Source organism: Oryctolagus cuniculus, chromosome 11 (assembly GCF_051225735.1).
Source record: "Oryctolagus cuniculus isolate XC-2025 breed Fujian yellow rabbit chromosome 11, ASM5122573v1, whole genome shotgun sequence".
NCBI classification, from domain to species: domain Eukaryota; kingdom Metazoa; phylum Chordata; class Mammalia; order Lagomorpha; family Leporidae; genus Oryctolagus; species Oryctolagus cuniculus.
The window spans coordinates 20739212-20754103 of record NC_142877.1 but is presented as its reverse complement, the minus strand read 5'-3'; the positions used below and the strand labels follow the sequence as shown (position 1 = coordinate 20754103).

General features: G+C 50.3%; 1 protein-coding gene across 1 annotated transcript in view; it reads right to left on the bottom strand.

Annotated features, from left to right (window-relative positions):
- Positions 1 to 464: 464 nt before the first annotated feature.
- Positions 465 to 14892, bottom strand: part of TTI1 (TELO2 interacting protein 1) — a 50755-nt gene continuing 36327 nt past the window's right edge. The window contains 4 exon segments of the mRNA XM_008256008.5: positions 465 to 537; positions 539 to 824; positions 12564 to 12651; positions 13260 to 13464. Coding sequence (XP_008254230.3) covers positions 508 to 537; positions 539 to 824; positions 12564 to 12651; positions 13260 to 13464 — 609 coding nt within the window. The 3' untranslated portion in view covers positions 465 to 507.

Below are 14892 nucleotides of genomic sequence, written 5' to 3'. Positions count from 1 at the left end.
TCTCTATTACCTATTCAAGAACAGAAACTCATTTAAGAAAACACCATCCAATTTAAATAAGAAACTTTAAAGTGAGCTCTTGATCATACTTTTCATCCAAGAAGTGCCTTTACTCCATTTTCTCCCAAAGAACAGGTTAGGTACAACAAACTCGCTCCATCTCATTATTTGAGGAGAGGAGTGGCGTGGACCGAGGGGTTGATCTGTGTGTGTGTGTGTGATGGAGGGCTGTGTTCTCAGGCTTCTTCCACGTCTGACCCACCTCAGGGTCTCGGAGGACAATGCCGGAGCACAGATCAGAACTCTGCCTCCCACGTCCTCCAGCACTCAGGGGTGTGGCTGTGTGTGTGCGTGTGTGCACGTGTGCGTGGGTGGGCTCGGAGGCAGTGAGGGCCGTGCAGATGGCAGGTGAAGGAGTTAAACCCTTAGAGCCCCCAGACAATGTCACTTGAAAACACTAGGTATGAAATATAAATAACAGTCAGCTACTTTCTTTCAATCCAATTTCTAAGCACTTGTGTGATCGATCAATTTATAACATCGACCGGTTGTCTACTCCACCTTTGCAGCCTTCCCTGCAGCTGCCACTGCCTTCAGCCAGGGCGGGGCCGGCCCAGCCGCAGTAGCGGGGGAGGAGGGGGCCCGGCAGCTCCTGCAGCAGGTGGAGCACGTTGGCCGTGTAGACGTTCGGCTGCCCGGTGGCCCCCCACAGCTGCACGGGGTGGAGGCTGCAGTGGGGAGGCGTGAACGGCACGGGGCAGTAGAGCTCATTGAGGAGGAACCAGGTGGAGTCCGGGTCTACCTTCATCAAGTGGAGGAAGACGCTGTGGAGAGAAAGGAAGGAAACAATGAGTGGTGGCGGGGGTGTGCTGCAAGTCCCCATCAGAGCTATTCCGGAAGAACCTGACAATGAGATCAAGTCCCTTCAAACAGCAGTAGAAACACACTTCAGTCCATAAGACAGGACTGTCAGGATGGTCCCAGCGCCCAACAGGAAGAAGGTAAACAGTTTCATATCCATTGACATGGAGTAAATCAGTAATTAGTCTGAGCAATATTGACATGAAACAAGCTCTTGGCAAAGAAGTGGGTTGAGTTTGGAGTGTAACGCAGGAGTTTTCAAATAGAAGAAAAAGATGTTGCCCACCCACCTTTACGGGCCCGGCTCAGTGGGGTGTATGGGGGGTGGCAGAGGGAAGCCCTTGGGACAGGAGCAGCCCAGAGTGGGGCTCCCTGCCCTGCTCAGACTCCTTGGCCAGCCTCCTAGCTCTCTAGTCTTCAGGCCTGCCAGCAGCTGCTGCACCGTGCAGTGAGAGCCGAAGGTTTTTGGTGGTCTGGATGCACGCTTGTGGTTCTCCTGGGAGCACTGTCTCCCCACTGGAGTCAGATCCACACAACACACTAGAGGCTGGCAAAGGGCTCCCTTTTTCTGGGCAGGACCAGCTGAGCCCTGCCCTGGACACTTTGGCAAAGACACAGCATTGATGTCCCTACACAACACAGAGCTCGAGGGCCTGGGGCCATTGGACACCACTCCCACCAAAGCTGCGGCTCTTTGTCTTGGCCTGAACTCTGGGGTTACAACCCTTGCCTGTTTGTTTAAGCCCTGCTCCTGAAAAATCAACTTCAAACTGGCCAGTGCAGGTGTGAACTGCCCAGGACGGCAGTTCCGGCTGGCCTCTGAATCCCTGGAGGCTGAGGCCTTCCTCTGCTGGCTGGCTCCCTCCCGGCCAGCCTGTCCTCAGCCCAGGCATCATCACCTGCTTGGGCCAGCGGGCCACGTCGCCCTTTATTCTTCCCCTCCAGGACAGCCTCCCCAGCACGCACCATCCGCCTGTCTGTTGGACCTTCTCCCCTCCTTGAAGTGTAAGCTCCTGGAAGGCACGTCTGTTCTGCTCACTGTGTATCCTGGGCCCCTGAACACTGACCAGGACTTAACGACTTCTTAAGCAGCACCCCGATGGCTTGGGGTGACACCCCACCCCCCCGGAATACCTACATCCCAGAAAAGGATCTGAAGGGGCAATCAGCGGCTCACCCTCAAGGAGGGAAGAAAGACCATTACTAATAGAATCCATGTAATCACTGCATCGTTAGCCGTGTGGCTGCAGGAAATTATTCAACTTGTCTGGGTCTCAGGTTTTGCATTTCTAAAAATGGAGATGGTACCTCACTCAAGGTTTTGCTGAGGTGTCAAACCCCAGTCAAACCCCACAGTGCATCCAGCACATGACACCCCTGTCTACCAACTAACAGGATGCAGGTGGTCCCTGTGCCTGCAGGTTCTGCCATCAAAGATACTTGGGAATAAAAACCTGTGTCTGTACTGAATGTGTGCAGACGTTGCTTTCTTGTCATTGTTCCCTACGCAATACGGCACGGCAACTATTTACATACTTTATGAGGTGTTCTAAGTCATCTAGAGGAGATGTGACCATATGGGAGGATGTGTCTCGGTTACACACAAACACTACGCCCTGTAAGAAAAACCTGAGCACTCGCAGCTTTTGGTATCCTTGGGGGTTCCTGCATGCAACCCCCAGGGACGCCGGGGGAGGGCTGCATACATTGTCTATTTGAGGGATCACATTTCATTCTTGCTGAGTATTCCTGGGAGCCTCTCCTACACTTCTGAGCATCAAACAGGAATTTAGATGCTTGCTAAATAGACAAAATCTTGGCTTTTAATTTCACTAATCCGAAAAGTCTGTGCCTTCAGGAGATTTGGGTCTGACCTCCACAAAGCTGGCTTTGCTCTCTTCCTTGGGTTTAACAGGCAGAAGCCAAGGAGGTAAGGGAGGCAGGCGGGGGCAAGGAGCGGCACCTTGAAAAATTTCCTGGTCTGTTCTGTGCCTAAACAATTTTAAGTTTCCCTTGTTTTGTATAATCTTGCGTTTATAGCCTCCACGGTGGTTGCTGGCGAAGTGATTAGAATATTCTAATTCATCATTTCCACTTCACTGCAGAAAGGAGATGGGGCTGTGTGGGAGACAATTTTTGTTTAAAAACAAAAATATCTTTGATAATTAGAGTGGCAAGGGAGATGATAAAAAACACACCAAAACCAGGAAGCAGATTTCTATTTACACGTGACACAGCTGACAGCTTTCCCTGGTGCCAAAGACTGTTAGAATGCAAATGGTTTCATTTGATTTTTTTCCCCTTAAAGAACTGGAACAATTTCTCAAGCTATAGCACGGCGCTCTCCCTGCATCAAGGAATATTTTTATCTGGGCAACACCCAGCAAAGTGGTGCCACAGCCCAGTTCAGCCACAGCTCTGCTCTGACTTACACGACATGAAAACGTTGCAATGTTCATTTTCTGAGCCATTTTAAATGTGCATTAAATGGCAGGAAAAGAAAAGGAAAGCAGCCAGTCTCTGCCCTGAGAGATCTTCAAATAAAAAGCTAACAGGGACGCAAAGGAAAAACGTGGCCAAAGTTTGCCTTCTTTTATTAAGCAAGAGCCAAACTCTTGGAAGAATGACCCGGGGTCTCATGTCTTTGCTCTTACAGGGGTAGGCGTCCCAGAATGGCGGGCAGTAATGCAAGTTTCTTCTCCCGCCACCTCCAGGGCTTGAAGCAAACGAGTCCATCTCACGAACCCGTTTCCTTTTCCTGCAGAGGAAGACGATCACAGCCCGGCCCACCCCGCTCTCAGGTTTGTCCAGAGACTCTCAGGAGACGAGGTGCAGGAAAACACTTTGAAGTGTATGATGAAAACACTGCTCTTTCCAGAGAGAGACTGTGTGTGTCTAAGGAGTAATTATCACCGCCAACCCCGGCAGCACTGCCACACCATGGATAATTCCGACACTCTGAAAAGGGCAAAACATTTGTCTTTTGTCTCACTCATAATTTCCTCCATGCAGACTTGGTGGGGGTCCCAATTCTTAGCCAATGGGGTTCTAATTCCGCTCATTATTTTCAGGAAGAAATGAGTGTGGTCTACTTTGCCCTCCACATGCCCGAGATGGAAAGCACAGACCGTGCCATGCAGCCAGATGGCTGGCAGGCGGAGCCGTGCTCTGCTCGGTGAGAGGCTCGCGGCCTGCTGAACTCTAAACACTGACAAATTCCGAACCTGGACCCTCGCTGGCTTTCAGGTCCTGGGAGCTGAGCCTGAGGCCCAGGAGGTCTGGGGTGAGCGCCCAGCGGCCTGGCTTTGTTCCAGGCTCTGGGACCGTTCTGTCCTGGGGCCCATTCTTGCCCACCTGAGCTGGGAAGAGGGACCCACGGAGAGTGAGGAGAGCAAAGCTGAAAGCCGAAGCCCTGGCAGACCAGAAGACAAAGGCAGCACCTCTGCTTTGAAGCAGTCCAGGTAGCTGCCTGGAAAATGCTCCAGGTGCGCAAGGAGGCAGGCAGAGATGCTGCTGAGCAGGCCAGATGGCCTAAAGAGAAACATTGTTTAAAAAATATATGTACACTCTTTAACTCCTGAACAAAAATCTCTTTCTCCTTCCCCCAGGCACAAATCAGCGGCTCAGGGGAGCATAGTTATCAAGAGATTATCTGGTCCCCAGAGCACGGCTGTGCCTCTGCCGCCCAGTGTCCTGAGGCGAGTGATTATCTCTCAATAACCTGTAGGGCCGTGTAGCTTAAATGATAACTTGACTTTAAAAAATTTAGAACTCGCCGTTAGGCAGTTTCTAAGCAACCTCTGTTTCCATGGCAAAGAAGCCTGGTGTTTATACTGATTTTTCACTTAAAATGCAGTTTTATTGAATTTCACTTCATGCAGGCAGCCATTTCCCTGCACTTCAGCCCTATCTACAATTGACGGCTATCAGTAAATGCGTAATAAATTCCACATGCCAAACCGACAGGAGCAGCTCCCTCCTCCATGACCAATGTGGGGTGCTGCCAGGGAGCGAGCTGTGGGGGAGGGAAGAAGTGTGCTACTGGAACCCACTCCAAGGGGCTTGGGTCTTATCAAACAAACACCAAACACCTGCGTCTTCATCAAACATTTACTAGCACCTGGTCCAGCCCAGGCACTAGCTGAGGTGTCTGGGATGCAGAGAGCGGCGGACAAAGGCGCTGACTTCAGGACTCCCTGTCTGGTGGGGAACACAAGGCGAACCCCGGAAGCTCAGGATGCCGTGTGGCAAGGGCCATCCTGTAAGTCATATGCAGGGTGGGCAGGGGAGAGGATTCCTGAAGAGGCGACACGGCCCCAGGGCCCCCTAAATACGGCAAAACCAAAGAGAAATCTTTGCTGCAGAAGCCGGGATCACAGAGTTTGTCCTCCCATCTCTGTCTAGACAACATCTACTCAAAGGGTGCTCTAGAAAACCACCAGCCAATCAAAGCCCAGCAGAGCTAAACAAACCGTGTGTGTGAGGCAGGGCTGCAGGCTCCCCTGGGTGACAGGCTACTCCTTCTCTGTCAGTCACTGGCTTCCTGTCTCTCTCTGGAGCTGTCAGGGTAGATGCCAGTGGTAAAGGAGTTGTGGCTTTGTGGTGTTTGTTTATTTGGGCTTCTAAAGAAGTCATCCAGGCTGTATCCTTAGGAACACGCTAGGGGCTGTCTCTACGTGGGCGTGCCTGAATGTGATCAGGACATAAACTCACTTGTTGGAGAGCAGCCATCCCCACAAAGCCACCGTGGACTCACCGATGTTCCCTCTCTGGCAGAACAGCCTCCATGCTCTCTCCCATTACCCTGTGCATGCCCATCCTGCAAATGAGGCTGTGTGTTGCCTTTGAAACAAATGGACGCGCAGGGTGTCGACGTGTCCTAGGCAGCCAGCAGTGCGGCTATGTTTCTATACTTAGTAATTTACTCTAATGGGTCTCGGTTCATTGGTTAACCAGTATTTCAAGCCTGTCCTTTCTTGCTATTCAATTTAGCTATCTTCTCCTGCACGGAGGTCGTTTTTTTGTTTCTAAATGTTGGAAATGGAGGATTATGACTTGAAGCAACGATTTACTCTCCAAATAAATACTACCAATTACCTTTGCAGCTATACATACTCGTTAGACTTAACTACGCTTACCTGTTCAAAACCATTCATCTATCGATCTTATTCCGACACCCTTACTCACAGAGGCCCATATTAAAACTACTTAAAGGCAATGAGGACAGGATTTAAAAGCCTAACCACCAGGAGAAGCGGCCGATGCTAATCGTGCCCCTAAAGTACCACAAGACAAAGTATCATAAATGCAGTGGAATGACTCCATTGCTTTGCGCATATTTAAAAGATACGGCACTGAGAGGCCCAATCTGCTACAGACAATTCAAAAATAAGCCAGACTCTAGAAGGGCTTAAATCCCCACTGGGTGGGGCTTAAAAGCAGCCACTTCCATCTGGCCAGCTCCCCACTGCTGGCCCCAGGCCTCCAACCTATGACAGTACTGCTGGGCACAGATCCCAAAGCACCCTTCTGTGGTGGCTGACGTGGGTGTTGGCCCTGGCTGCTGCACTCTCGGGCCACACGCAGTGTCTCCGCCGCTCTACCTTGGCCAGCCTACCTATTTTGCCCCTCCACTCTGGACTGTGAGTCGTTTTGCTGTAACCTGTGCCTCGGCAGGAAGCCAGCAGCCTCCACTGATGGATGCCTTGAGAAGCAGCTCTAGGAAGCATTCTTTCTTCTGTATCCCTGGCAAGGATGTGGAGGCCAGCAGTCACCACAGCACCCGAGGTTCCAAGATGGCCCTGGAAACACTTTCTTACGGTTCCGGAACAAGGAAAGCATGTTGCTTTCTGAGAAGCCTTGCCTTTTCTTTTTTGTTTTTCTACACTCTTGTTCCGCTCTGCACCGGAAGCTGCAGAGGTCGCGTTACCCTCTTTGCCCCGTTAGGAAGCTCAGAGCCACTTCCCAAGTTCATCCTGCGCAAGGGTGCAGAGCTCCAACCCTGCGCCTCACAGCCCAGACTCAGCTCTGCTCCACCTCGCTTTTTCCTTTTTAAAACAATTTCTCCAATTACTTTTCTTTTTTCCTTGTTGTCTACACTTAATTTATAAGATGTTCCCAGTCATTTCTGGAATAAGGGGGAAGTTTAATTAATGATTAACAACTATGACTGATTGACTTTTTTACTCTCTGGTGGTATTCTGTGCCCACAGTTAATACACATGACTTTATTGAATCCTGGCAATGATTTTATTAAGTGCAAAATAACAGCTATGCCTATTTCAATCACAGATGAGGACACTGAGACTCTGAGAAGTCAATCAATTTGCCCAAGGTTACACTGCTATTAAGAGGCCACGAGACGCCAATTCTGACCTGGGATTCAGCTTTGAAATCTTCAACTCTCAACACAATATTCGGCTCATAATAAGAGGCCCAATAAAAACCTTTTAGAGAAATACTTATGAGTACAATAAGACATCGAGGTCGTTTCCCCTGCTATTTTACTCTCTACTGAGGTCACCACACTCCCTCTGGTCTCTGGTGATCAAGACAGATGACAAACCCTGCAGAGATGAAATGGCTGCCCTGTGATATGCCAGGGATTCTGATCACTGAGACATGATCTGTGTGGCTACTGTGGCCACCAGGCTTGGTCTGCCATCAAGAGCATCCTGTGTTCAACCCAGCACAGCATGCACCTGCACGCATACCCCATGCTCTCTCACTGGGCGGTGGAGTGGTGGACCCTGGCAGATTGTCGGTCACATGACCATGCCAAGGAAGCAGGGAAAGGGCTGGCAGCATCTAATTTAAGTAGCACAGAGGTCCTTGCCTTCCTATCTGAAACCCAGCAACCCACTTTGTTTGTAATCTGCATGACAGATGTCTCTTATTGTCGACACCATGAAATCATGCCTCTATGCAGCCAGAATGGCCTCAGATCGGAGTATATTTTTAGAACAATGGGCCCTGAAAAGAAAGGCAGCAATGCCTGTCAAAAGATGGATAAGAGGAAAGCTAACTACTTGGGTCTGCATTTGTCATCTATTAATCAAGTGTCAAAAGGAAAAATATTAGTCGTGCCCTCATTTCCATGGCGGGGGCACTCAGGGGAAACAGCTGTGCAGCCCACGCTCAGACAAACTGCCCACACCGCTGGAGGGGGCGAGCGACTAATTTCAAGCTCAGCTGAACTACCGGATCACCTCTGTGGCTCCTGATCCATTCAAACAGAGTAGGCCCACATGTGGGCAAAGAGCGGCGCTGGGCCCCTGGCGGGGATGAAACGAGCCAGCCTGTGCCAGTCTGTGCTTGTACAGGGTTTAAAGGCGTGGCCGGCTCTGTGAGGGCTGGGGCCCTGCTGCTAGGAGGAGAGCAGGGGAGTCAGTCAGTTAATGGACCTTTCCATCCTGGTCCAGACTTCTTACCTCTGCAGAGCTGGGGGAGGTGGACAATTAACATGAAAAGTTCCTTCTGAGCTGAAAACCCTTGCTCAGACATCAACAGAGATGAAGCAGGCTTGCAAGCTGAAAGGCAGGACCAGTGCTGTGGCATAGTGGACTAAGCTGCTACCTGCAGCACTGGCATCCCATACAGACGCTGGCTCGAGTCCTGGCTGCTCCACTTCGGATCCAGCTCCCTGCTAACACACCTGGGAAGGCAGCGGAAGATGGCCCAAGTCCTTGGGCCCCTGCATCCACATAGAAGACCCAGATGAAGCTCTTGGCTCCCGGCTCCTGGCTTTGGCCTGGCCCAGCCCCAGCTGTGCCCACGAGTGGGTGTATGGATGTGTATAAATCCACTGTATTTGTAAATCTCTGTATGTCCCTCATAGGTGTGTACCCAAACAGCCCTTTGGAACATAAGCACCAGGAGGGTATAGCCTGCCTTTATCTTTAATACCTGGAACAGTGCCTGCCACACCACAGCCCCTCATGCAGTCTGTAGAAGGAACAAACACTGAGTGGATTTCCTGAACACAGGAGTGCAATTCACCTGCACAAAGACCTGGAAAGAAAGGTATCATGGCCACCCCCAGCTACGTGGGAGGAAGGAAATGAAACACAAGGAGACTAAGGTTACATCTGGGAGACCTGGACCCAGGTTTGTCCAGCTCCAAGACTGCCACATTTGACCCAGGTCCACACCCAGTGGCAAGGCAGAGGAAGCTGGAAGGGCAACCCCGCTCCTCTGCTGAGACAAAGGACCACAGCGACTATGGCATGCAGCACTTGCTTGACCAAAAGGCATGCCAGCTAGTCACACCTGCTGGCACTTGGCATCCCTGCCTGGTCTTCTGGTTGCTGGGAAGGGGTGGGGATGGGAGGTTGGGTTAGAGATGGAGACCAAGCAGCCCCAAGCTTCTGTCCTCTAGCGTGGAGACTTGGCAGGCACGGCCTTCGTCTTTTTAAAACAGCTATCATCTAGTTGAGTTTCCTATTTTTAGCCCACATGGAAGGCTACTGGAGGACATGAAACCTCACTACAAAGCAGGGAAGAAGTCTCACAGGTTCCCGGGAGACTGGCCCACAGAGTGCGCTTTCAGCGGAGCTGAGTGGAACCAGGTTAAGTATAACCGGCTTGAAGGGGACACAGGAATGGAGGGGTGTGCTTTCATCTCAGGCACCCAGCCGTGGAGGCCCACTGCATGCTGGGAGATATTTTGGAGGCTTCTGGGGCCACTTTGGAATCTAAATCAGTTAAGTCTGCCAATGCAATGTGGGTCTGAGGGAGGGGTGTGGCTGATGACCTCTGATTGGTAATCCAATGCCTGCCCTCGGGGACAGCTCCTGGTGTGACAACCCACTCCCATACCCCTAATACTATGCCTTCATTTGTTATCCACTGAAGTTATTTAGTGACATGGACTTTGGGGGAGCTGGTTTTTGCACAGTCAGTTAATAGTGACACCTGGTGGCATCACACAGCAAGGTTACAATCCTGCCCCCAGCCCACCCCTCCCCCAAGTTCTAAGATTTATGCCCCCTCCTTACAAGGCACATTCACTAGATAAAGGCATTAAACTGGAATGGCATCTCTGTTCTGAGCATTTACAGCCTCTGTTACATCCACCACCCCTGATCAATTTCCATCTCCAGAGTTTACAGCCTAGAAGTAAAAGCCTGCCACAAAAGCTATATTTAATATAGCAAATTAAAAAAGCAAGCACCGGCTTGGCCATTCTTTGGAGCCAGGAAATGCAAACAGGAGGACGGAAAAAACCTAACTGTATACCCAGAAAGAGAGATTCTGTGCCACTGCCCAGGGTGCCTCCACCCAACCATGCTGAAGGTGGGTCCTCTGAGGTTGGAACCCCCACCTGCTGGCTGCTCCCAGAACCTCCTTTCAGAATGCGGCGGGGGTAAAGACAGGGAGCTCGGAGCAGCCCCTGCCCAGCCCTCTGGCCCACAGAGTTGCAGGGTGGGAGACTCACAACCTCTGAAGGGTGCTAGGCCATCTCTGACTGTCCCTGGTCCTTCCGAATACTAAGACTGTCTTGGCTTTCTGAGATCTCTGGCTCTAGGGGCTCCCCTTAGGTGCTTGCAAAGAACAGGAGGGGCACGGAGGGGAGGAGAGAGAGAACATGTGCCACCCTGAGTGCTGTGGGGGACACTTAGGAGGGGGTACTGGATGCAGGTGACCCGTGAGGAGGCATCTGTGGTTGTTCAGGTGAGAGATGATGGAGAGGAGAAGTACATTGTTTTAAGAGATTTTCAAGTTAGGCAGACAGGCTTGACTTTTGGTAATGGATGTAGAATATAAAGGAATGAGGATAATTGAGGACCAACCACCAGACGGATGCTGGGGTGGGGCCTTCACCTCATGCAGGGGACCTGGCTGTCAGCACCAGTAGCTCTGACTTTCAATCAACACTCATGCCCCGCCCCCCCACCTCCACAGTAATGAGCCTCACAGAGAGACCAGGTTTCCTATTGTCTCAGGCTTCTCCTCCCATTTAAAGAGCTTATTAATTTCTGAATCAAGATGCCAAACCAACTCTTGATCAAGGACAACACTGATTTTTTTTTCCTGACTTCAAAATAAGTTTGCAGATGATGTATGTGCGAAGCAATCAGCCTTGCACTTCCTCCTCCTCACAGCCGTCAGAGGGAGGTCATCTGACTCAACCCAGAACAGAGTGCGGTGGAGCAAACAAAGCCGGCTGCAGGCGAGTGGTCTGACGGCATTTGCCTCCTCCCTGAATACCAACTCGAGATGCAGCAATGTCCAATTCGGGGTTTAATTCTGGGTTTAATTGCTTTCAGAGGCAAAAAAGAGAATTGGAAATGAAAAGATAATGAATTGCGAATATTAGCTTGTTTGATGGTTCTAAACTTGAGGGATGGGATGTAGTGGGTATAGGAAAAGCAGAACGGGATAGGCGATGTGAATAGCAGATCTCTGTAATTCTTGGTTGTAACAAGCACCCAAAAGAGTTGCAGATAAATGTGTTACCCTCAGGTGTTCTTTAAGGAATGAGAATGCCTAGGAAACGCACGGGATTGCACCCCTGTGCTCCAGAAACCTTGACTGATTCGGGGCCTAGGGGATGTGATGGAAAAGGGACAGAAAGAAAACAGGAACTGGGGAAATCAAGAGCAAAAAATTGCAAAGGACAATAAATCAATTCTAAAAGATGGTTCCATCACTCCGAGGAGCACAAGCTGCAAGAGCAAGCCGGTGCTTCTCACTTCCTAGTGAGGCAGAGCAGCCCGTTAGCCCCCAGGGAATGAGCTGCAGCCTAACTCCCACCCCACCGAGGAGGATCAGCCACAAGCCTGTGAAGGAGGAGGGATTCTCTGCTCAGGGGCTGGGAACTGGGGGGGGGCTGGATGAGGGGCCACAGGGCCCAGGGCTGTGCAAAGTGTCAGGCCAGACAGCCTGGCTTTTGCCCCCGCAGCAGATGTCTAGGGGGCGGCAGTTCAGGGAGCAGGCTGCTCCCAGCTGGAAGGAGAACTGGCAAAGGGAGCCAGGGTGCATTCTGGGCCTCTGGTCAGCAGAAGGCTGCAGCGCTCAGGGTTTCGGCTGGGAGAGGAATCCCGCAGTGCTCAGGGAACCAGAGGCAGCTTCTTCTGTTCGAGGTAGAACAGCTATTCTCTAACAAGCATGGTAAAGAGCTCTTAGAAATTAGAATCACACAATTTCAGAATGAAAAGAGGCCCTTCAAGCCATTAGTCCAGTGGTTCTTAATGTTCTTTGGGTCACAGACTCCTATCAGAATTGGATGAATGGCACGGACTCTGTCTAGAAAAAGGCACATGTGAGCCCACTAGCACGCAAATTCAATTCTGCATACAATTCGTGAGGGCTCCCGGAGTCAAGGTAATCAGCAACCAGTGCTTCTGCTTAGCTGTTGTGGGAGGGGAGGCACGGAGAGATGCCAGGGTCATCCCGTGGCCACGCCCAGTGTTGAGGGTGGCCCTCCAACCAGGAGGGTACTATGTCCCCTCCAGCATCTTTCCGCTTTTTGTTCCCTTGAAACTACTGCTGACATTGAAGCCGAGGGAAAGGTTACTTGCAGAAGAGAATTGCATCGAGTAAAAATACCATCTCCAGAGTTGGCACAGTTAAGGAAATCATCTTAACCTGGAAAGGAGGGAGCGTGTGCGGGTGGGGAGGCCTCCACTCTGCTCGCCATTAGCAAATCATCTATAATTTAGAACAAACGTAAAGAGACGCGGGTGATCAAGCAGACGTACCTCCTGGCAGCCTCTTGTAATTTCATGGGCTGTTTGGCGCTGAGGTAAATCAAGCAGGCATCAGCCACTTTATTCAGGTCACCCTCACCTGCAGAGAGAAAAACAAAAGAATCATTGGCCCTCAGACTTCATCTGGGACAAGCGGCAAATGACTGCTACCTGGGCAAACTGGAACAGCCACACTAGATGCCCTAGTCTCTTTCTTCCCCAACCCCCAAGTCAAAGAACACATCAAGATAAATGGAAAAAGAAAAAAAAAAAAGATAAATGGACATGGGGCCAGTGCTGTGGCATAGCGGGTAAAGCCACTGTCATCCCATATAGGTGCCGGTTCGAGTTCTGGGTGCTTCACTTCTGATCCAGCTGCTATGGCCTGGGAGGGCAGTGGAAGATGACCCAAATCTTTGGGCCCCTGCACCCACGTGGGAGACCCGGAAGACGCTCCTGGCATTGGATTTGTCCAGCTCCAGCCATTGTGGCCATTTGGGGATGGAAGACCTCTCTCTCTGTCTGTAACTCTGCCTGTCAAATAAATAAATCTTTTAAAAAAAAAAGATATATGGACAAATGAGGACAGAACAAGACTGAAGGAGATGTCCACAATGGGGGGGGGGGGTCCCTTCTAAGCAAAGTGTACAATGGCAACAGTGGGCAGAGTGCAGCATGTGTGTTCAGGTGAGAGTAGCCAGTACCTACCCAGGTCCAGTCTCTCACAGAGGGGGCCCAGGCCCTGCAAGACGGCCAGCTGCAACTTGAAGGCCAGAGTATGTGAGTAAACTGGTCCAGCCCTGGCACTGACGGGAGCCTGGGTGACTAAGGAGCCAGCCAGCTTTGGCAGGACATCTTTGCAGAACCGGCTCCGCAGAAAATCGCCACAGCTGCCTCCCAGGGTACGCAAAACCTGCAGAAAGAGCCCCCAGTCTGGTGACTGAACAATGCCAAGGTAGGAAGGTTAAAGAATGCTTGCTAATTCAATTTCATCTAGGTCTCTGCATGAAAAAAAAATAGAATTACTGCTGTTAATTTCTTGCCCATGGTTTGTGATTCTGACAGTTATGAATTTGGAGGTCTCTGCTCCCAAGGCATGGCTGCTTCTATCCATAAATACAGATTACATGGAGAATAATTCAGAGGAATCTTGGGTTGGATGAGTAATATGATTAATACCTTGATTTTCCTCCCATTTTTTTGCTAAAAAAAAAAAAAAAAAGGAATAATCGCTTAAAGCAATTCATATAGATCATCTCTTGAAACTTTCTGAAATCCCCTGAGAAGAGACTTGTGCATTTAACTCTAACTAGCAAAGCACATACGAGACGAGGGCCTTCCCTGCCGTGTGCAGGGAGGACGGGACCACGGTCCCAGGGCTGAGCCGAGGCTGCGCCCCCTGGCTGGGATCGACTCTGCGTTCCTTCTGTTCAAGTGCACAATCTCTTATGTACATCATCCTCATTCTGTCTTCCACAACAGGCGGTTTCTTTGCATGTCTCATTTTAAACTTTCTCTAGCAGAACATATTGAAACGTCTTGCCCCACTGCACAAGACTGAGTATACGGGATAATAGGAATTTCTTTAAAAATCGGAAGGCAACCACAGCCAGCAGAGTGTCTGCCGACTCTGCAGAGCACACGGCACTTGGAGCAGGTTCCTTAGCTCACTGCGAAGGCTTCATGAACCCCAGGTGTCACTGAGCCTCAGTGCACTGCACACATCTGTCTATTTTTTGATGCTTGTTGTCATTTCAGATTACTAATTTTCATAAAGGAAAACAGCACATCTCAATAAGCCATCTCTCCCACTCTCTCCACCTCCACCAACCTATCCCCCCCCCCCCCCCACACACACTATCACACACTCAGTCAGCTCCTGCATCTAGCTTTGGGAAAAAAATATTAACAATTTTATACGTTTCAAGGTAGGCTGGCATTTTGGTCCGGTTTACGCTGAACAATCTCACAGAAAACGAATCTACTTCTGCTGAGCACACTGGCTGTACTCCTGGCCTCATTTTGTCTCTACATATCTTTTTTCTTTGTCTCCTCTTGTTCACCTGCTTCTAATTTATGTTAGCTTGCCATGTGAATGTAGCTCTGTAGGTAGCTGTAAGTGCTTTTTGCAACAAGAAAGGATATAAATAAGTAAGTTAAAATATGTACGCCACCAAAAGCTGAACTAAGTCAGGGGGAATAACCTGCATTTCCATACAGGGTTTTTAGCTTTCCAGAGCATTTCACCCAAGTGTTCCATTTCCTCTCCGACCACACTGAGAAACCTGAGATAGGTGTTACTAACCCCACTTGAAGATCAGGGGTCACAGGCTTTGCCCAA